Source organism: Amblyomma maculatum, chromosome 3, assembly GCF_055883805.1.
Source record: "Amblyomma maculatum isolate TAMU_Amacu chromosome 3, ASM5588380v1, whole genome shotgun sequence".
Taxonomy (NCBI): Eukaryota; Metazoa; Arthropoda; class Arachnida; order Ixodida; family Ixodidae; genus Amblyomma; species Amblyomma maculatum.
The window spans coordinates 10,472,980-10,496,192 of NC_139346.1; the positions used below are offsets into that span (position 1 = coordinate 10,472,980).

General features: G+C 49.1%; 1 protein-coding gene across 5 annotated transcripts in view; it reads left to right on the plus strand.

The window, feature by feature from the left end:
* Window positions 1-23,213, plus strand: part of Ube4B (Ubiquitination factor E4B) — a 373,326-nt gene that overhangs the window by 160,276 nt on the left and 189,837 nt on the right. For 4 of the 5 annotated variants that reach the window (XM_084597298.1, XM_084597297.1, XM_084597293.1 and 1 more), the window contains 2 exons: window positions 18,484-18,562; window positions 18,998-19,101. In XM_084597298.1, the coding sequence (XP_084453424.1) occupies window positions 18,484-18,562; window positions 18,998-19,101 (183 nt within the window). The remainder of the gene's footprint in view (window positions 1-18,483; window positions 18,563-18,997; window positions 19,102-23,213) is intronic. The other variant, XM_084597295.1, reaches the window with a different exon arrangement.

A 23,213-nucleotide genomic window follows, 5' to 3' on the forward strand; every position in this document is an offset into this window, starting at 1 on the left:
AGTCCGTTAGTCTGGGGATGGTAGATTGAGGTTGTCTTATGGAGGGTGGATGATGCACGAAGAGCTTTGGATACGACTGTCGATAAGAATGCCATCCCGCGGTCACTTAGAAGCACCCGAGGAGTGCCATGACGCAATACAATTGACCGCAAAAAGAAATTAGCTACTTCCTCAGCGGAACCAGTCGGTACAGGGGCCGTCTCAGCATAGCGTGTAAGGTGGTCGACAGCTGTTATAATCCAATGGTTACCCCCATCGGAGAGAGGTAGGGGACCATATAAGTCGATGCCTACTACGTCGAATGGCGTGGCGGGACATGGAAGAGGCTGTAGGAGGCCAGCAGGTGAAGAAGTCGGCCGCTTGCGACTTTGGCACAGATGGCAGGAAGCGACGTATTTAGCTACGGTAGAAGATAGGCCAGGCCAAAAGAATCGTCTTTTCACGCGGTCATATGTTTTGTCAAAACCAACGTGACCGGCAGTAGCGTCATCGGGGAAAGCCGCCAGTATACGTGGGCGAAGTGCACGCAGCACGACTGGGAGCCAACGAGTTCCATCAGGACAATACACGTAGCGGCGTAGTATGCCATCTTCGAGCTTGAAATTGCGAAGCTGTCGGCGAAGCCTAGCAGTGGGCGGGTTCGAAGCGCCGATAAGGCTGTCGATGATGGGCCGGCAGTAGGCATCAGCTAATTGCTGCGAACGGAGTGCGTGTTTGTGCTCAGAACCGTCAAAAGAAACTGTTGTGATATGCGTCGGAGGAAGAGATGGTCGGCTGTGGTCAGAGGTAGAAATGCGTTGCGAAGAAAAACAGCAGGCTGATTCCCTAAGTGGGCAGCGAGAAAGTGCGTCGGCGTCTTGGTGTTGGCGACCCGATTTATAAACGACGTCGAAATTGTATTCTTGCAGGCGTAGAATCCAGCGGCCAAGTCGGCCTGTCAAATTTTTCAGTGAAGATAACCAGCAAAGAGCATGGTGATCGGTCACAACTGTGTAATGCCGACCATATAGGTAAGGGCGAAACTTTTGAACAGCCCAGACGACGGCAAGACATTCCTGCTCGCTAATCGTGTAGTTTTTCTCAGCTGGAGTCAAGGTCCGACTGGCGGAGGCAATGACTTTCTCACGCGAAGTTGCATCGCGCTGCAGAAGGACAGCGCCAAGACCGTGACCACTGGCATCAGTGTGCAGGATGGTAGGAGCGCTGTCGCTGAAGTGGCCAAGAACGGGATCTGATGTGAGGGCGTGCTTTAGGTCGGTAAAAGCAGTGTTGCACTGTTCAGTCCACACGAAAGAGCTGCGCGCTTTAAGTAGTTCATGAAGTGGCGCCGCAATAGTTGCGAACTGCCTTATGAAACGCCGGAAATATAACGCCAGGCCGAGGAAACTGCGCAAATCTGCAGTCCCTTGCGGGCGAGGAAAGTTCAAGACCGCGCTGATTTTATCAGGATCTGGACAAATGGCGTCATGGCTAACCAGATGTCCCAATATTTTAATTTCCTTCTGTGCAAAGTGGCACTTCTTAGTATTGAGCTGAAGGTCCGCTGAAGAAAGACACGTCAGGACTTCATTCAAGCGCGTGAGATGGTCGTTAAAAGTTGCCAAAAAGATAACAATGTCGTCCAAGTAACATAAACAGGTTCTCCATTTTAGGCCACGAAGTACCGTATCAATCATTCTTTCAAATGTCGCTGGTGCGTTACACAGGCCGAAGGGCATAACATTAAACTCGTAAAGTCCATCGGGAGTTGCGAAAGCGGTTTTTTCTTTGTATCCCTCATGCATAGGTATTTGCCAATAACCTGAGCGGAGATCCAAGGTCGAGAAATATTCGGTGCCTTGGAGAGAGTCAAGGGCGTCATCTATTCGCGGCATCGGGTAGATATCTTTACGGGTAATTTTGTTGAGTGCGCGATAATGAACACAAAATCGTACCGATCCGTCCTTTTTTTTAACTAATACTACTGGGGAGGACCATGGGCTTGTTGATGGACGAATAATATCGCGACGGAGCATGTCATTCACATTTTCTTCGATTACTTTTCGTTCCGAGAGAGAAACCCAATAAGGTCGTCGGCGTACGATCGAGTTACCTTCAGTAATGATGCGGTGGTGTGCAACACTAGTCCGTCCCAGTGGTGGGGAAGTGGCATCAAAAATGGCTTGATGGGCTTGAAGCAATTCCAGCAATTCTTTGCGTTGGTGCGGCATGAGGTCCGGACTGATTGTCTTCGATAGCATGAGAAGAGAGACGTGCGATGAATCACGTTGCTGAGGTAGCGGGGCGGTGAGCACCATCATGGACATAGGGTGAGCATCCACTAGGCATGGCAGGGAAGCTCCTTTAGTCAGCACGAGGGATTCACAGGATGTGTTCGTGGCAGCTACTATCGCTGAGCCGCTGCGGAATCATACAAGACTTGATGGGAAAGCAAATCCACGTGCAAGATGACGATGAGATGGTGCGATGAGTACATCCCTGTCAGTGATGTGTTCCGAAACAACGGTAACAAGCTTTTCGCACTGTGCAGGCAATACAGTATCAACTGCGGCAATGAGGGAATGACGTCCTTCAGAAATGTCAGATGAAAAATCACTGTCTGTCATATGAACGACACGGTCGCCACAAGAAATTAACGCTGAAGCGGTCGACAAAAAATCCCATCCAAAAATCATCTGATGCGCACACGGTGAAAGCACAGCAAACTGCACATGGTGGCGGACGCCGTCTATAACAATTCGAACTGTACACTTTGCTGAAGGATGTAGAAGGGACGTCATTTGCTCCACGAAGTTCAGGTCCATCATCATCATCATCATCAGCCTGATTATACCCACTGCAGGGCAAAGGCCTCTCCCATATTTCTCCATTTAACCCGGTTCTGTGCTAGCTGCATCCACTTGACCCCTGCGAACTTCTTAATCTCATCCGCCCACCTAACTTTCTGCCGCCCCCTGCTACGCTTTCCTTCCCTTGGAATCCAGTTTGTTACCCTCAGCGACCATCGGTTATCCTCTCCATCATAGGGTGTCGTTACTTTCCGCAAACGGTGGCACAAATCAGGGCGAATAACAGAAATTGCAGCCCCTGTGTCAATCAAAGCTTCGACCGGTAATCCTTCAGCTAAAACGGAAATCATATTGTACGGGTGATGAGGACTTTTGGTAAGTTCGCAGAGTGCAGTTTCACCTCCAGAAACTGCATCGCTTAGTTTTCCGAATGACGGACAGGAACAGTTGTTGCTGGTCGAAGTGGAGAAACAGAGCGGCGATATGGGGAAAGGGACCGGCGTCGGGATACATGGGCACCACTTGGTTCAGACGAGGATACCGGCGGTGGAGAGGATCGACGAGGTGGACTGGGAGTAGGTCGTCGCTGATAATATGAGGGTACGTCACTTTCGAAGGCGTCGTAACCACGCCGCTCTTTCTGAATGCGTCGACGACAGAAGCGGGATATATGTCCTCGTATCCCACAGTAGTAGCACACTGGGCGAGAGGGGCGCCAAGGTGCTTAATTGGGTGGCGTAGGCTGAGCCGTCGTCACGGCGTTGATGTGGTTATAGGGCGATGCCAGTTGCGGCGGTGGAACAAAAGGAGGGGGTGATGCTGCGACGTGCGCGTAAGTCGATGCTGGGCGGGGTGCAGGAGGGTCGGACGCCATAGGTAGAGTGATGGTTGCCAGCTCATCTTTAATGATGTTGCGGAGACCGGCGTCATTAGAAGGTACGGAAGAATGATCGCACCCGTGTCGACAGACAGGCTTGAGGGCTTGGAGCTCCTCCCGGACGATGGCTCGAATGAGTGCCCGCAGATCCAGGTCAGCAGAGGTCGGGCCAGTAGCTATGCCAGGCTGCAATCGGGAGGACTGCAGCTGGTCGATGCGTTGGCAGGTCGCAATAATGGCGTCAACAATAGAAGGATTCTGGGCAATCAGGGTATTATAAGCCACAGAATTAATTCCTGTTCAAGATGTGGTGTACGCGTTCAGGTTCCGGCATGGTGGGACTAATACGCCGGCAAAGTGCAAGTATGGCCTCTATGTAAGACGCGTACGACTCATCGGGACCTTGGAGGCGAGAGGCGAGCTTGTTTTTTGCGACCTCAGTCCGAACTGCTGGGTATGCGAAATATTGGTGGAACTGCTGCTTGAATGTGGTCCAGTTAGTGGTATGGGGTTCGCGGTTAATAAACCAGGTTCTGGCGACCTCAATGAAGTAGAAAGAAACATTCAGAAATTTTAGAGCATCGTCCCACCGGTTGTAGTTACTGCAGCGTTCATAGGTGTCCAGCCAATCATCGACGTCTTCATCGCGATGACCAGCGAACAGCGGCGGGTCGCGTTGTCGTGTGGGCACAGTCGGAGGGGGTGGTGCAGCCGAGGTAGAGGGTCCTGCCGATTCGTGGGTACTCTCGGTAGACATAACGATGGTGGCAGGCGGTAAACAGCGACCGGAACGTAGCTCCAGCGAGAGGCAGGGCACAAAACGGCAAGGGGATCAAGTCTCACCTCCACCACTTGTGGAAGAAGGCCAGGTCGAGACGGCAAGGTCGAGACGGCAAGGCAAGAGATGCCGTGTCTGGCGTTTATTCCGATGGACAGAACCCAAGCGCGTGTCGGAGCCGGCGCCACGGGACGATGATGATGGTATGTACAAATGAAAGAAGCTCCGTGGAGGGCTCAAAATATATGTAACGTTTATTCTATTGAATAGAACATTCTATTAGCTACATTTTGATACCGAACAATGTAAATAAGGCATTAGTGTCTAGTCGCCAAAAAATATTTCCTTCCACCTAGTAAAAACTGCACCGTTTCCCGTGGTAGTGAAAGAGTTAAGTTGAGGACATTGCAGAGGGCTATGGAACGAAAAATGGTAGGGGTAACATTAAGAGATAGGATGCGTGCATAGTGGGTCAGAGAAATAACTCAAGTCACTGACATGGGCAGGACATGTGGTGCAAAGAGAGGATAACCGATAGTTGCTTAGGGTAACAAACTGGATATCAAGGGAAGGAAAGCGTAGCAGGGTGCGGCAGAAAGTTAGGTGGGCGGATGAGGTTAAGAAGTTCGCAGGGGTCAAGTGGATGCAGCTAACCCAGAACCGGGTTAATTGGAGAAATATGGGAGAGGCCTTTGCCCTGCAGTGGGTATAATCAGGCTGATGATGATCATGATGAGGTTTTAAAGAACGCCTTGCTGGACGGCTTTCAAAATTTCGGCCACCTGGGGTTCTGTACTCTGCACTGACTTCACACACCATATGGACAGCTTCCTCTTTGTCTCCATAGAAAAGCAGCTGCCGCAGCTAGGATTCCATCCCGCTACTCATAATGAGCAAATGTTAATTTCTTAACTTCTCTGGCCCCTGTGCCTGCTTGCTTTCTGCACGTCATCATCATCCGCTGCCGGACTATAGCCTCTCTCATATTCCTCCACTTATCGCAGTCCTGCATCCACTTGACACCTGCGAACTTCTTAATCTCATCCGCCCACCTAACTTTCTGCCACCCCCTGCTACGCTTTCCTTCCCTTGGAATCCAGTTTGTTGCCCTAAGCGACCATCACTTATTCTCTCTTCGCACTACATGTCCTGCCCATGGCCTTTTCTTCTTCTTGATTTCCACTAGAATGTCAGTAACTTGAGTTATTTCTCTGATCCACTCTGCACGCTTCCTATCTCTTAACATTACCCCTACCATTTTTCGTTCCATTACCCTTTGCGTTGTCCTCAGCTTATGTAGAAACCTGTTGGTAAGCCTCCACATTTCAGCCCTATAGGTCAGTACAAGTAATATGCAACTGTTATATACACTTTCCTCTTGAGCGATACCGGTAAGCTTCTAGTCATAATCTGGGAGTACTTGCCAAATGCACTCCATCCCAATCTTAATTTCCTTGCCCTTTTATGGTCAGGATCTGCTGTTACAGCTGAACCCGGATATATCGAACTCGAAGGGGATTGTGAAATAGTTTGATATATCGATAATTCGATATACAGAAATCGGCTTGAGACGCCGCTTGCTTCATGAAAAATGATACCACATTTGTTGCGTAATCAACCCACTCGCATAATGAACCCACCTTCCACTTTTGCGGCCGAGAATTTGACTAAAAAAAAAACAACATATTCAGTGGCGCGTCCCTCCGTTTCGACTGTTGCATCCACAGTTCATTTATTGGCAGCGCGCCAAGAGGCTGCGCAGTGGTAACGTCACATGTTTGTCTTTTGACTCTACTTTTGATGTTAGCACCTGCAGTGGCGGGGAGCGAACTAGGCAGCGTGCCATGACGACTTGTTTACACAAGCCTGGTTTGATTTATGGTTTTGTTTGGTTTGTAGGGTTTAACGTCCCAAAGGAACTCAGGCTATGAGAGATGCCGTAGTGGAGGACTCCGGTAATTTCGACCACCTGGGGTTCTTTAACGTGCACTGACATCGCACAGCACACGAGCGTTTTGCTTTTCACCTTCATCGAAAAGCTGCCGCAGAGGCCGGGATTCGATCCCGCGTCCTTGGGAACACTAGTCGAGCGCCGTAACCACTGCGCCACCCCGGCGGGGCTGGTTTGATTTATCATGCTGCGCTTGGAGCGGACGTAGTCCACATCCACAAAATCATTGGAAAGCGTGATAGCTGCAAAATGCCGTTTGAAGCGAACAATGCTAAAAGCCGGTATCATGATTGCAGCTCACCGCGTGCTTTTGTTGATTCATAGATGCAAGGATGAATGACTCTCGCAAAAGAAAAAAAAAAACATTTGCTGCTTCTTAATGTCCGCAGCCGCCACAGCTTACGCTGCGCCGCACGTACAGCACGACAAGGATGGTCGATCCTCACAAAAAACTAAAATAAAAATTGCCGCTTTTTGAAGTCCGCAGCTTACGCACGTTCAGCACGACGACATGAGACGTGCATCGCACATCAGCCGCCACGCGCAGAGGGCTTACAACATACACTGGAAAGAGCTTCTAACATTCTCTCTGCCACAGGCTGAGCTGGCTTGTCGGTGCATGCGCAATGTGTGCTGCTGCGAACGAAGATGGGGACAGAGAAAGCTCGGCAGAAGAATGGGCACACCCTTGCGTTGTTTCCCCTCTCCCAAACACCACGACAGTATTGGCTGTAAATGTCACGTGCTGGCACACTGCAAACGGTCACCGCAGATTCGCGCGTCTTTGGGGAAAGGGATGCATGGCGTTGCCCTAGACCAGCCGTCACCAAACTGCTCCCTCTCATTCCTTCCGCGCGTGGCTTGAAAATGTCATGCGGCAAATGGCCGAGGGTGATGCGATCGTCATTGGGGAAGGCGCACCTTCCAGTGCGTGGTGCGGAGTTCGATATAGAGAACGCCCGGTGAAATTGAATTCGGTTACGACATAGCTTTACGACATAGCTTTCCTATACTTTTACTTGGGATTTTCAAGGGGATATTCTGTGAGTTTGATATAACCAAAATTCCAATTATCCGGGTTCGAGTGTACTACCTGTCCTAAGTAGACATATTCACCTACGACTTCCAGTGCTTTGCTACCTATTGCAAACTGTTGTTCCTTCCCAACGCTGTTGAACATTACTTTAGTCATCTGCATATTCATTTTCAGGCCTACCTTTCTACTTATCTGCTGTAGGTCATCAGTCATTCTTCCCAGTTAATCCACTGAGCTATTAGCAAGGCAATGTCATCAGTGAATTGCAGATTATTGAGGTGTTCTCCGTCCATCCTTATCCCTAACTGCTACCACTCCAAGTCTCTGAGTATTTCCTCTAAGCAAGCTGTGAATAGCACTGGAGAGATTGTGTCTCCTTGCCTTTCTTTATAAGAATTTTGTTTCTTTATGCAGAACTATGATTGCTTTGCAGCCGCTATATATATATATATCTTGCAGTGCTTTCACAAACAGCTTGTCTACGCCTTGATTTCGCAATGCCTGCATGACCGCTGAGGTTTCTACTGAGTCAAATGCTTTTTCGTAATCGATGAATGCTATGTATAAGGGCTGGTTATATTCCGAGCCTTTTTCTATCACCTGGTTGATGGTATGGATATGATTGAGTATAGAGTGCCTTTTTTGAAAACCTGCTTGATCTTTTGCTTGGTTGCAGTCTAAATTTGTTCTGATTTTGTTTGAGACTACTTTAGTAAATACCCTATGTGTAAAAGGTACTAAGCTGATTGGTCTGTAATTTTTCAAGTCTTTATCGTCCCCTTTCTAATGAATTGTGAGGAACAACCTCCCCTCATCCTCCTTAAACTCAGCTTTTTCTCCTGGTAGTTACTCTAGCTATCTTTAGATGCCATTAACTATCGAAAGATGGCGCCAGCGTCCCCTGGGCTCATGGCTGTGTACAGGGGAAAGCCAGGGCTCTTCGGCATCTAAAACTCGACACGAACGGGCACATCCTCGCGGAATTTGCTGTCGCCGGCAAGGCAAAGCCTTGCGTGACCTTGTGTGACTTTTCCCGCCTGGTTGCACTGTCCGGTCTCAGAGCTTATCCCCTGCCCTAGCGTGGCCCTGCTGATGAGTCAGACGACCTAGATTCATTTTATTGCTAGCTGTCGTTGTTGTTATTCCAGCAATAAATGCCTGTTTGTTGGCAGCACGGGTTGTTTCTTTGTTCCCAAGAGCACTGCCCGCAATGGTCGGTGTGCACTACCGACCATCGGCGTGTGCTCGGTAGCGCACGCGATCACCGTGTGGGGTCAACGGTTTGGACTGTCAGCTGCAATGAAATGTCAGCTGCAATGTCAGCCGCGGGGAAAACGCATTTATGCTCCTATTACAACCCCACAGAAGTTAAGTAATTTTAGCTTTCTTCCATGATTTCAGGGCTGTTGATGACACCAGGCATAGCTTAATCAGAGTGGCCAGTTTTTCTAGCACGATCATCATCATCATCATCATCATCATCATCATCATCAGCTTGATTATACCCACTGCAGGGCGAAGGCCTCTCCCATATTTCTCCACTTAACCCGGTTCTGTGCTAGCTGCATCCACTCGACCCCTGCGAACTTCTTAATCTCATCCGCCCACCTAACTTTCTGCCGCCCCCTGCTACGCTTTCCTTCCCTTGAAATCCAGTTTGTTACCCTCAGCGACCATCAGTTATCCTCTCTTCGCACTACATGTCCTGCCCATGTCCATTTCTTCTTCTTAATTTCTACTAGAATGTCGGTAACTTGAGTTATTTCTCTGACCCACTCTGCATGCTTTCTATCCCTTAATGTTACCCCTACCATTTTTCGTTCCATAGTCCTCTGGGTTGTCCTCAACTTAAGTAGAACTCTCTTTGTTAGCCTCCACGTTTCAGCCCCATAAGTGAGTACAGGCAAGATGCAACTGTTGTATACTTTCCTCTTGAGCGATACCGGTAAGCTGCTAGTCATAATCTGCGAGTGCTTGCCAAATGCGCTCCATCCCAATCTTATTCTTCTTGTTATTTCCTTTTCATGGTCCGGATCTGCCGTTACTACCTGTCCTAAGTAGACATATTCGCCTACTACTTCCAGTATTTCGCTACCTAATGTAAACTGCTGTTCCTTCCCGAGGCTGTTGAACATTACCTTAGTCTTCTGCATATTGATTTTCAAGCCTACCTTTCTACTTTTGTCTAGGTCATCAATCATTATTTGCAGTTCATCCCCCGAGTTGCTTAGCAAGGCAATGTCATCAGCAAATCGCAGATTACTGAGGTATTCTTCATCTACCCTTATCCCTAACTGTTCCCATTCCAAGTCTCTGAATACTTCCTCTAAACAAGCTGTGAATAGTACTGGGGAGATTGTGTCTCCTTGCCTAACACCTTCCTTTATGGGAATTTCGTTACTTTCTTTATGCAGAACTATGGTTGCTGTGCAGCCACTATATATATCTTCCAGCACTTTCACGTACGGCTCGTCTACCCCCTGCTTTCGCAATGCCTGCATCACCGCCGAGGTTTCAACTGAGTCAAATGCTTTTTCGTAATCAATGAATGCTATGTATAAGGGCTGGTTATATTTCGAGCATTTTTATATCACCTGATTGATGGTATGGATATGATCGACAGTAGAGTACCGTTTCCGAAACCCTGCTTGATCCTTTGCTTGATTGCAGTCTAAGGTTGTCCTGATTCTATTAGCGATTACCTTAGTAAATACCTTATACATAACAGACAGTAAGCTTATTGGTCTGTAATTTTTAAGGTCCTTAGAGTCCCCTTTCTCGTGAATGAGGATAATGTTTGCATTCTTCCATGGTTCCGGTACCGTCGATGACACCAGGCACTGCGTATACAGGGTGGCCAGTTTTTCTAGCACGATATCCCCCCCCCCCGTCCTTCAGCAAATCTGTAGTTATCTGATCCTCTCCAGCTGATTTCCCCTTTTTCATAGTTTCTAGTGCTTTCTTGACCTCGTCCTTCGTCACTGGTGGAACGTCTGACTGTTTTTCCCTACCGCCAATCTCATTACGGTCCTGACTACTTTGGCTACTGTAGAGATCTGTATAGAACTCCTCGGCTACTTTTACTATCTTTTCCATATTAGTGATGACGTTGCCCACCTTGTCCCTTATCGCATACATCTGGTTTTTGCCTAAGCCCAATTTCTTCTTTACCGCTTTAAGGCTTCCCCCGATCTTTACAGCATGCTCAATTTTCTCCATGTTATACTTCCTTATATCGGCCACCTTGCGCTTATTGATTAGCTTTGATATCTCGGCCAATTCGATCTGGTCTGTTGGATTGGAAGCTTTCATACTCTGGCGTTTTCTAATAAAATCTTTCGTCTCCTTAGACAGCTTACCGGTATCCTCTCTAACTATCTTGCCGCCTACTTCTACCGCGCACTCAGTAATGATATCTCTGAAATTATTGTGCTTTGCCTCTAGGGTAATGTCGCCATCCTCAGTTAGAGCTGAATACCTATTTTGTAGCGAGCTCCTGAACTCTTCTGCCCTCCCCTTCACCGCTAATTCGTTGATGGGTTTCTTTCTTACTAATCTTTTGCGTTCCTTCTTCAGATTTAGGCTAATTCGGGACCTCACCATCCTGTGGTCACTGCATCGCACTTTCCCAATTACCTCTACATCTTGCATAATGGCGGGGGTTAAACACATTATGAAGCCGATTTCATTTTTAGTCTCTGCGTTAGGACTTTTCCATGTCCATTTCTGGTTCTTCCGTTTGCTGAAGAAGGCATTCATGATTCGTAAGTTATTGCGCTCTGCAAACTTAACTAGTAACTCCCCCCTGCTATTCCTAGAACCAATGCCATAGTCACCTAGTGCCTTGTATCCTGCCTGTTTTTTTCCTACCTTGGCATTGAAGTCGCCAATTTGTACAGTATACTGCGTCTTTACTTTTCGCATTGCTGATTCTACATCTTCATAGAAGCGTTCAACTGCCTGGTCATCATAACTACATGTAGGTGCATAGGCCTTCAGTTTATACCGCTTATTAAGCCTAATTACGATGCCTGCAACCCTCTCAGTAATACTATAGAATTCATCTATATTACCCGCTATATACTTGTTGACAAGGAAACCTACTCCTAGTTGTCGCCTCTCTGGTAAACCTCGATAACACAGTACATGCCCATCCTTTAGTACAGTATATGCCTCATTCGGCCTCCTAACCTCACTAAGCCCTATGACATCCCATTTCATGCCCTCTAGTTCCTCTAACAGCACTGCTAAGCTAGCTTCACTAGCTAGGGTTCTAGCATTAAACGTTGCCAGGGTCAGTTTCCAATGGCGGCCTGTCCAGCGGAGCCAGACTTTCTTAGCACCCCCTGCTGCGTCACAGGTCTGACCGCCGCCGTGGTCAGTTGTTCCGCAGCCGCTGGTGACTGAGGGCCTGGGTTTTATGGAGCTTATCATAGGAGGTTGCAGCCAATTACTGCACCAGGGTGGCCAGCTCCTGTTCTGGTGAGCTCTGGTTCTAGCACGATGTCCTTCAACAAATCCGTAGTTACCTGATCTTCCCCATATGTTTTCCCCTTTTTCATAGTTTCTAATGCTTTCTTAACCTTGCCCGTTGTCACTGATGGAACGTCTTGAGTACTCTTCACTATGGCCAATCTCATTGTTGCCTAGCTACAACTGTATAGGTCAGTATAGAACCCCTCGGCTACTTTGACTATTGTTGCGATATTCGTGATGACATTGCCCACCTTGTCCCTTAGCGCATACATCTGATTTTTGCCTATGCCCAATTTCCTCTTCACCACTTTAAGGGTGCTCCCGTTCTTTAAAGCATGCTCGATTTTCTTCATGTTATACTTTCTTATGTCGGACGCTTTGCACCTATTGATTACTTTCGATAGCAGTTCTATCTTGTCTGTTGGGTTGCAGGCTTTCATGCTTTGGCATTTCTTAATTCTTTCATCTGCTTAGGCAATTTTCTTGTATCCTCTCTAACTATCCTACTGCCTACTTCTACCGCGACTCAGTAATGATATATCTGAAGGTATCACTCATCGCTTCTACACTAAGGTCGTCATCCTTGGTTAAATTCAGGATCTATGGGAGTTTAATTCAGTTTATTTCGGTTGAATTTGGTTTAATTCAGGATCTCAGTAAGGGAGATCTTGAATTTTTCTGCCTTCTCCCTCACCGCTTATTCGTTGATGGACTTCTTCCTCACTGATCTTTGTATAAGAACCAGAGCTTATGCGAACACAGACAGAGAACGAGATGAAACAAGGTGGTGAACTGACAACTGAGTTTTAATCAGAAGTAAGCAGTCAATTTATACACTTACACACGCACGAAGTCATCTTGTCAAGCACAGATATACTGCAACCACTTACAATACCAAAAAGAAAGAAGAAACTGGATACACTTACACACGCACGAAGTCATCTTGTCAAGCAAAGATATGCTGCAACCACTTACAATACCAAAAAGAAAGAAGAAACTGGATAACACCATTCCAAGGCACGTGTGCTACCATCACAAACCAATAACCACCGTGAAGCATGCTCATTTAGACAAGTTAATCGAGGCTTTGTTCACGCAGCCCTTTGTATGTGGAATGCTTCAGCAATCTCTCCTGTCATCACTTAAAGGAGTATAGACACTATTTTTTGAAGCGTCGGAAGGAATACGATTGCTTTCCTTGTTATACAGAGATGCTCCCCAAGCAATCCCAACCTCGCACGTTTCCGCGAAGATATTTTAATTTGATTTTAAAAACAAGGCAGGCAAGTACCGCGTTTTTCAAAACCCATTGGCATCGACATCTCTGTGACGAAAACGTGTACATAGGTAAACAACGTGACGCCATCAAACAACTGTGACGTGGAGTCGGCAAAGCAAAGAGCAGTGACGACACATGGCCGGACTCGAACAGCGCTGCCGCCGCTTCCGGCCGTGCCCTGAGAAAGAACTCCGCTTCTGCTCACTTTACTCGATGGCTTCTTTGTTGGTGCATGTTACAATTACCTCACCGGTATACGTATGGAGACTGCCTGCTAAACTCAGGCCCCAACAGCATGCCTGCACAAGTGCAGGGCTTACGGCAACGGTGCCTCTCGATGGCGCGCCGGGAACATACTGCGCCGCTCCCCGCCTACCCTAGACGTCGCTAGCCCTAGCTGGTTTCACATCGAAGCGCCAGCGAAAGGCGCTTCGGAACGGGCTAACGCTGTAATAAACGTCGGAGTTTAGCGCCGCTTTACTGGCAAGCCCATCTCGTAAAATAATTTCTTGCTTTGCGCGACGCCTTCAGCAGCGGAGCTAGCAGACATTAGGTGCGTCGCACCGGGCAGCAGCTGTAGGAAAAAAAAAAGCTCGCTTGTATCACTGTAATTATTTCTACCAGTACCTCCGTATTGGCTGAATAATCCTCGCAATTTAATCGTGACTGATAGTCCTTTGTACAAATAGCTATGAACAGCGATCTGCGATAGCTAGATTACCGATAGCGGATGCTATGAGGCAGTTATGACTTCGGAGTCGAGCGCAGCGGCCACGGACGCACCCAGATTGCCTTGACTGCGCCAGATGGCGCCACATGCTTGGACGGCGGCACGCAGGCCTGCCGCGTCGGGACCAATCAGCGCGTGAACAGGCGTGAGCACGTGGCTGATCGCGTCATTACTAAAACTTTTTAGAACAGCTTGGCTCACAGCATTGGCCAACCGGACTGATAAAGCAGCATCTTCACGGTTCCTTTGTTCAACATTCCTACCAGTTGACATTTCCTGCCGTCAGCCCACCAAGCTTTCGTGGCTGCTGCTGATTCCTGCTTCGTCGCTTGAGTCGCAGGCGAGCGGGTCGGGATTAAAGTGCCCGGCAATGTTAGTAACATCCACGCTATTGGGCGAAACAGCGTCGCAGTACTAATGGTACTAATTATGCTACGCTGAAGCGCTGCTCGACGATATTTTCTTGCACGTGCGACAGCAAGCAGACGAAAAACGCGACCCGAATGCATCATCAGATTTTGTGCTTACGCGATCACCTACCTTGCCAGTAGGGGGCGCTCGTGTGGCGTTCTCGTATCTTTGACGTCATCGCGCACTCGCGTCCGGAGAGATCGAAACCGAAACTGGCAATGATAAATGCACTGATAACAAATTAATTGATCTGTGCTGGGGCTTTTTGGGTCGCAGTCCCTCTGTTTTGGATCACTGTGGATTGATTAAAGCAAAAATACCGGAACAGAAAATGTACGTGTCTATACTCCTTTAAGCCGCGTTCAGACTACGTGCGCATCCGTCGTAAGTATCGTATTTATTGCAGTGCGCATAGTGGCTGGAACTCCCGTTTACGTAGCTTGCGACCGCGCATGTTCACACTGGGCCGTTCGGTAAGATGCGTTCTTTACGACCGGCCAATCAGCGCTCTCAACATGGCGCCGGTTAGCAAGCAGCTGATAGCAGAGGTCTGGGCTCTTCAAGCTCAAAATGAGATGTGAAGGAAAAGACTGGACACACAAATAAAATACGAAAAAGAACAATAAGTATATTAACAATTGACAATTAGATTATAAATACACTTCGTTTCACACACGCACGTTCGCACACAGTTTTCAAACGTCCGCTCACCGTGCTGACGCACCGCTCACTCCTTCGCACATTTCTTCATGCGCCTATTCTCATTGTCGACGTATCGCGCACTCCTGCTCGGTGTCCCGTGATCGCACTCTCTCGCACCAAACCAGGCGTACGGTCCGCCTGCATCCCTGCTTGCGATTTTACCAGTGCCCCGGAGCGATCTTGGAGACGCGCCGGGGCGGTGACTCAAAGGCCGTACTACTGACTCCAAACAATGAGCCGGGGCGCGCGGCAGACACGGAAACGTCCGCGGAACCTCGTCCCCCCTCAGAAAATGCTGTTTTCTTTTTCTCTTTTACGGTGAGCTTCTTTCAAACTTCGACGAGTCCGCACCAGCTCCCTTCTGCGGCCCGACCGCAACGTCGCCCCGCATCGGCCTTTCGCTGCAGGCCAACTGTTTCCTCACTTGTCAACGGAGCCGATGGGCTGCGAGAATGCACGCGGATGAAGCGGGCATCCCCCGCCTCCATAACCTCCCTTTTCTAAACTAGAGGAAACATTTGCTTGTTGAGAGCTTGTTCGCGCATGAAAAAACGGATTGATAAACCACTTACTACTTTTACTCAGCGCACTGGCAATTTGCAGCCAGGCATCGTTTTGCACTTCTCTCTGTGCGATTTCAGCTACTCGTAGTAGAGAGCCGGCCTCTGCCGAACTTTTTTTATGAGAGGCTGCTAATTCCACAGCGAAGATTCCGCACTGCACATGATCAAGCTGCGGACAGACACAATCACCGACACAATACCAATAACAACGGCCAGCCGAGACACTGCAGCGGAGTAGGAGTGTTGGATGATGTCGCCTACTAGTGGTTTGCGCGCGAAATCTGGGAGGACCGGAAGCCCCGTGACCGGAAAGGGAAAACCGAAACGGCTGTGCGCATTGGTCGCGCGTAACAGACGTATCTGTACTAGTCGTAAAAGTCGCGGGTCCTCCGACATTTACGCCCACGCTGGCTGCGTACGTTGCGCATTTTACGCTCAATACGACAGCAGTCTGAACAGACACGTTACGTTTTTTGCGCTTACGCTTACGATCCTTACGAACGATATGTGCGTTGCGCACGTAGTCTGAACGCGGCTTTACAAACACCACTGCTGTGTCAACAAAAAACGAAGAACACTGGCACGTGAGGCGGTGTTGTGGTACATTGCTTGGAAACCGGGAAAAGTAGGGGCTGCAGTACAGAGAAAACGGGGGGGCGGGGGGGGGGGGAAGGTTATTAAAAAGCTTTGCAGTATTAAGCATAGGGACAGGTATGTTGCCTGTAAGAAGGTAGGGCATGGCTTATCTTATCCCTTTTCCTTGCGGGCGTGTGTGCATCGTCCAGACCGGCCGGTGCATCAGTGTTCGCTTTTGCCCCAAGATTTGCCCCAAGGTCAGCAGTGGCGGCTTTGAGAAGTCAGGCTGTGGTATGAAACGCTCCTAGCCGTACGTGCAGTGTACCACTGGTGTGGTTTATCAAATCCCCCTAAAAGGTGGCAAAGTATATGTCGAGCAAACTGGCCACTGTGTAAACAAACGTGCCATGCCAGAATCCACCCGCCCATCGCCGCTCTTGCAAAGGGGACATTGGTCAGCACTGCAAGCCACGACTTGAGGACATCAAAATTCTGCGCAGAAGTAAGGATAGATTGGCACGCAAATTGTAGGAAGCATTTTTTATGAAGGAAACGGGTGAAATGTGCGTCAGCTCCACATCACTTTTCCTGCGAGACACTGCAAATAGGCGATAGAACGTATGTGCTCTTCCTAATCTGGCAAGAAATTTCCTATACATATGCGCTTTCGTTCACTCATTGGTGTACAGATGTGGGGTGCGTCTGTTTCAATAGAATTAGTTGGCATCAGCACCCGTCCTGTGTTTTCTTCCAGTGTCCGTGTCTTATATGTAGCGCTGAATATCCTTTTACGAAATCACGTAGCACAATACTCCCTTATGTGCAAGTGTTCTCCGTTTTTGTTGACACAGCAGTGGTGTTTGTACGTGATGACAGGAGAGATTGCTGAAGCATTCCACATACAAAGGGCTGCGTGAACAAAGCCTAGATTAACTTGTCTAAATGAGCATGCTTCATGGTGTGTAGTCGGTTTGCGATGGTAGCATACGTGCCTTGGGTTGGTGTTATATAGTTTCTTCTTTCTTTTTGGTACTGCGAGTAGTTGCAGTATATCTGTGTTTGACAAGATTCCAAGATTCCTTCGTGCGTGTGTAAGTGTATGAATTGACTGCTTACTTTCGATTAAAATTCAGTTGTCAGCCTTCCGTTTGTTTTGCCTTGTCCGCTGTCTGTGTTCACTAGCGCTGGTTTTTATACGATGGATCACCACCGACTCGCCTAATCCTTAGTTCTTCTCACTAATCTCCCTATTCAAATCTAGGCTATTCGAGACCTTACCATCCTGTATTCACTGCATCTCACCTTTCTCCCCCTACATCCTGCATAATGCCAGGGTTGGAGCACGGTATGAAGTCAATTTCATTTTTAGTCTCCCTTCACTGCACCTGTGGGAAAGTTGCTTAAGCCTTTAATTGTTGTGTGTAACTCATTCTGTGTTCAGAAGTGCTTGTTTGAATGCAGTGCTAGTGTATGTGGGATGGCGTTGCTATCTGTGCATATTTCTAGAAGCTATCTTTCCACTGGGCTTGTCATTTGAGGAGGTTATCGTGCCAACTTCTGGTGTGATAGAGGGGCACATATGCAAAACTTGGAAAATGGCCAGAACGTTGCTACCATGTCTTTGCATCACCTTCAGTGAATATTGAGCTACAGGAAAAGCTGTTAGCAAAGCAATCTCGTTTGTCTGGCATCATTCTGCCGTCCAGCTTGTTTCCTAGGAGCTCCCACATCGCGGCTGGATTTGTTGTAACTTGTTTTATTCTTCTGGGTGCGTGCCAAGTTTAAATTGAGCATATTGCTACCCCTCCACGCACTGTATTTATTTACTTTCAGGGCCCACAGGGCGTTATAGAGGAGGTGGGTGCAAAAAGAAAAAAAGACATGTTGAAACGTACAGGCAAAAGGCAAAAATCATGATGCAGACGCTTGCTCGATTACATACTTGGCGATAAATGGCTTGAAAGATGACGCGTCTTCAATGCAGGCTGGTTCCATTCAGTGCTAGTCTTCGGTAAGAAAGACGCTCCGCTGTAAGGGTAAAAGTGCAGCATTGTCATAAACTGGTGACATGTTTGGCACCTATGTTGGCCTCAGCATATAATCTGCACTATTCTCCCTGTCTTGCTTTTCGATGCTCAGTGTGCAGAGCACTTTCCTGAAACGTGGTGCACACAAAGTAAGCTGTTTTGCTGCATTTTCTCTTTTTAGGTCTTTGAGCATAATCTCTTTTTGTGCTGTTACAAAAGGCCTGTTGGCTGCACCTGAAAATGCCAATGCAGCTTTTGTCATGCAGTCATTGTCCTCTCCTGTAACAGGACGGACGAGAGGCACAAGCGGCTGCTGGAGTACTTGCTGTCCTGCTATGAGCGCACTGCTCTGGAAGAGAGGAACAGGGTGAGGCTACCCGATCATTGTTGAGCCTTCTCTGTGCTTCATTTCATGACGGGCTAAAGGGCAGAAAAAAAAAGTGCCAAAATGAAATTATTGTCTGGATTATTCCACTGCCATAAGCACAGTTCTATCATGGAAGGTTCCTACGCTGATGTGAGGTCGTAGCAACACAGTTGAGGATATCCAAAACGAAAATTCTCGCTCTGCGTTGGCTGAGTGCACAATTTTGAGCAGCTAGTGCACGCTCACCTCCGATACCAGGTCACAAGTGGCGCCACTTGGTGCTACTGGCAGTCTTTGGCGCTGAGATGCACGAACTTCCCTTCGGAATGTAGGCAGTGATTAAGGATGACTTGAGGGTATTTGGGGTAATACAACAGCACACGATAGAGGAGAACAGTGTGATGGAGGTGGTTGTGAGGCATGGTCTGTGTGCAGCAGCGTGCGGGGACAGAGGAGACCAGCCTGCTGACGCAGGTGCGAGTGCAGGTGGTGCGGCAGGTGGTGCTTCTGCTGTGTGGCACGCTGGCTGGAGGACCCAGGTGGGCTGCTTTTTTCCCCACCCTTGGCAGTGGAGTGGTAGTGCAGACCAGCATTAATGATGGCACAGCTAATGGCAAATCACTGACATTGCAATCATCTCCCAGCAGAGTTTTGAATTGAATTGAAAAAAATTTATTTCCAGTAATATACATGAAATGGGCCTCAGGCGAAAGGCTACAACAATAGCTTGAGAGATGCCCGAGGCCCAGTAATGGCAGAGCAACAGGACGTCTGACATTAAGGTGAAAATATACATGTACATTTAAAATATATAGTAAAACCTCGTTACAAGAGACAGTCAAGGGACCCGAAAAAGATGTCTCTTGTAAGCAAGGTCTCTTGTAACCAAAAATTCTAAAAGCACTGTGTTGATCAGTTTACTGCACATCAGCATATAAATGCATTTACACACATTAACAGGAAATTGTTCAGGAAAGCTTAAAGAAGTTATTCATACAATTATGTATTTTTGTGAGTGCAGAGTGTATTCCTTCCCAAATTCCTATTCCTTCCTATTGCTTTCCTATTGCTCTAATACCTTTTGAAGAACTCTTACTTGCTTGTCACCCTCAGATGCTGACACTTTTCCTCTAAAATGTCCTCGTAGGCATCCTCTATGGCACATGTGTCATTTACTTGCACAAGGATTGCAGTCTGTAAGCTCTTTGGGAGCACACAAGATCCACATCTGCAAATATGGATTCCTAAAAAGATTCTGGTACTTCAGCAGTTTCTTGGATGCTCACCCAAGCTTCATCTTTAAGGAAGCTTGCCACAGTATTCATATATGGTCCCTCTTACATCATGTCACCACATTTAAAGCCTGCTTGTCTGAAATGGTTTTTCACAGCTTCACTTCTCGAGCCATTCCAGACACCTGAAATCACCTGAACAGCAAACTTTGCATCAATTACTATTGTACAATCTTGCTGCCTGTCGAGCAACAGACGTTCTACCAACCTTGTTTTGTACAGCAACTTGACTGAGTGCATAATGCCTTTGTTTATTGGTAGAAGGTAGGTGTGGAGTTTGGAGCAAAAAAATAACTGGTGGCTTTGAGCACGAGAACTTTGGTGCTGCAAGAAGCATTGTCCACAAAGAGAAAGACATCAGGATTCTGAGCTTTCACCTTGTGAATAAATTTTAAACAGCGAGGAGTTAAAAATGCTGGATGTCATTCATCCATTTTGATTTGCTTCGTAGGTGACAGTAATGCGATGTGAGTGGCTGAAACAACGGGGTCGTTTTGGCTTTTCAATCATTGGGAAGCACTCCTTCTCAGTTCCTGACGTATACAACAAAAAGGACGCTGATATGGAGCAGAATTTAGCTAAGGGAATCTGAAGTGCATCATGTACGAGTTGGCACGCTTCACCTGCATTGCATGAGCACACCTGGGTTGTGTCTCTTCTAAATAGGGAATAATTTACTCCAGGGACCTGCAGAAGTTGTCCTTAGTAACCGAGTGTCTCTTGTAACCATGTCTCTTGTATGCAATGTTGTTAACATGGCAGACATAGGAAAACCAACCAAACAATTTTCAAATGTTGCTTATAACCGAGTGTCTCGTGTAACAGTGTCTCTTGTAACAAGATTTAACTATAACATGAAAATTATGAAGCACAGAAAGAGCACATATATACAATGAAACAGCTAGTTAAAAACCAGCACGGAATATAACGGCCCACAATAATGTAACAGTTGTGGGATGCGGGCTTGCTGCGGCTGCCCTTTGCGCGGCCACCGCCCGCTTCCCAGTTGTTCTCCCCGTTCCCTTTCTCCCGCCTGAGGCGGCGGAGAGGGGCTCGGACGACTTGTCACTGTCGTTCGGGCCACAGCTCCGCCCTGGCGTCCCAGTGGCTGTCCTCATTGGCGCCTTTTGGCGGGAACACGGCACCGCTTCGACAGCCGCGCTCGCGCGACGGTCCGAGCGGAGCTCAGGGAGAGACCCCTCCGAGACATCGTAAGGTGCGTACGCTACTGTTCTTGTCTGCCGGCCTTTGTTCGCGCAGACCAGTGTGTACTCGAGTTCATCTGCTCCGGGTCGTACCTGAGAGCGCAACTCGAGCCTGTCGATCGTGATCCAACGATCCGAGACAGGCGTACCTTGCGGTGGTTGCCCACCCTCTCTCAAAGGGACCCTCTGGTCACTGCGAGAGAGCACAGCACGCCCTTGCGTGCTTGCGGCGCGCACTCCGTGTCACTTGTGCGTTTTGTATATTTTGTATGTGTGTGCGTGTGTGTGTGTGTGTGTGTGCCGCTGGAGGATGGCGTTTCAATAAACGTCTCCTTCGTGAACTTGGAGGTTGGTGTCCTTGCAGCGAAGTGCTCTCCTCCTGGTGGAGGTTGAATGCGCGCTGCGGTGTTTCAGTGTGCGCGTGGTAACGGCTGATCGGGGCTTCGGCTCGCGCGACGCTCGAACCCGCGGTGGTTGGTGGCTTATGTCCACGTAGGAAACCACAACTGCCTGCGCCCGCTCAATACAAGTAGCGTAACGGCGCTGCGCCCGCTGCAATACAAGCAGCGTAACGGCGCTTCGTCTCCCAGAGACCGTCGCTGACATCGCGACAAAACGGGTCATTCTGCTGGACCGTCGTAGCTCTTCATGGCTGAAAACGATCCCAGTCATCTCAAAGGAGAGCTTGGTTTCGTCCCCCCGCAGGTTCGCAGCAAAACTTCCGCTAGCATCGGCGTCTCAGATGTGCTCACAAAGAGCTTTCACCCTCGCCTGCTTTGCGAAGCGCTGCTTACCCGGATAGCGGAATGGGGAACCCGTCTGCGGGCGTCCCCTCCGTGCCGCTCTGCGGCTCGTCCGCTGTTTCGCCCCCTTCGCCCGCCGTCCGTAAAGACGCCGCCGCGGGCGAGTGGGGCACGGGATAGCGCGTCAGCTACCACGTTCGTTCTCCCCTGTAGATACTGCACCGAAAAGTCGAAATGCTGTACCAAGAGAGAATGGCGCGCCAGCCGGCTCGCAAGTTCAAGGAGCAGCCAACTGAGCGCGCTTTCGGTCCGGTTTCCAGAGGGAGCCCGGCCGACGCCTCGCCGTTCCCCGAACAGAAATGACTGCAAGCGGGGTACGGGTGCTGTTGTGCGGAGATGCCGGCAGCGGCGGCGTCGCGCACATTGCTTCCGCAACGGCGTAAAGCTGAAACAGCGGAGGCATATGGTCAACGTTCGCACCGCAAGGGGGTCCGAAGAACCATGTAGCGTGTTTCAGTGCCTTTGCCGAGTGCCGCGCAGGGGGCGGCAGGCATGGCGCATGAGCTTGATCGTCAAGGCGACCGGCTCGGCCGATGTGCTGTCCAACGACTCATGGAGCCAGGGACAATTCACGTTGGGCGCCAGTTGTGGTTTCCACGTGGACATAGGCCACGAACCACCGCGGGTTCGAGCGTCGCGCGAGCCGAAGCCCCGATCAGCCGTCACCGCGCGCGCACTGAAACACTGCAGCGCGCACTCAACCTCCATCGGGAGGAGAGCACTTCGCTGCAAGGACACAAACCTCCGAGTTCACAAAGGAGACGTTTATTGAAACGCCATCCTCCAGCGGCACACACACACATACGCACACACATACACATATTTACAAACGCACATACGCACACATATACACATATTTACAAACGCACATACACACACATACGCAGTCACCGTGTCAAGGGAGCGCGCGAGGAGCTAGGCTCCCCTGCGCGCACGAAGTGACACGGAGTGCGCGCCGCAAGCACGCAAGGGCGTGCTGTGATCTCTCTCGCAGTGACCAAAGGGTTCCTTTGAGAGAGTGTGGGCAACCACCGCAAGGTACGCCTGTCGCGGATCGTTGGATCACCATTGACAGGCTCGAGCTTCGCTCTCAGGTACGACCCGGAGCAGACGAACTCGAGTACACACTGGTCTGCGCGGACAAAGGCCGGCAGACAAAAACAGTAGCGTACGCACCTTGCGATGTCTCGGAGGAGTCTCTCCCTGAGCTCCGCTCGGACCGTCGCGCAAGCGCGGCTGTCGAAGCGGTGCCGTGTTCCCGCCAAAAGGCGCCAATGAGGACAGCCACTGGGACGCCAGGGCGGAGCTGTGGCCCGAACGACAGTGACAAGTCGTCCGAGCCCCTCTCCGC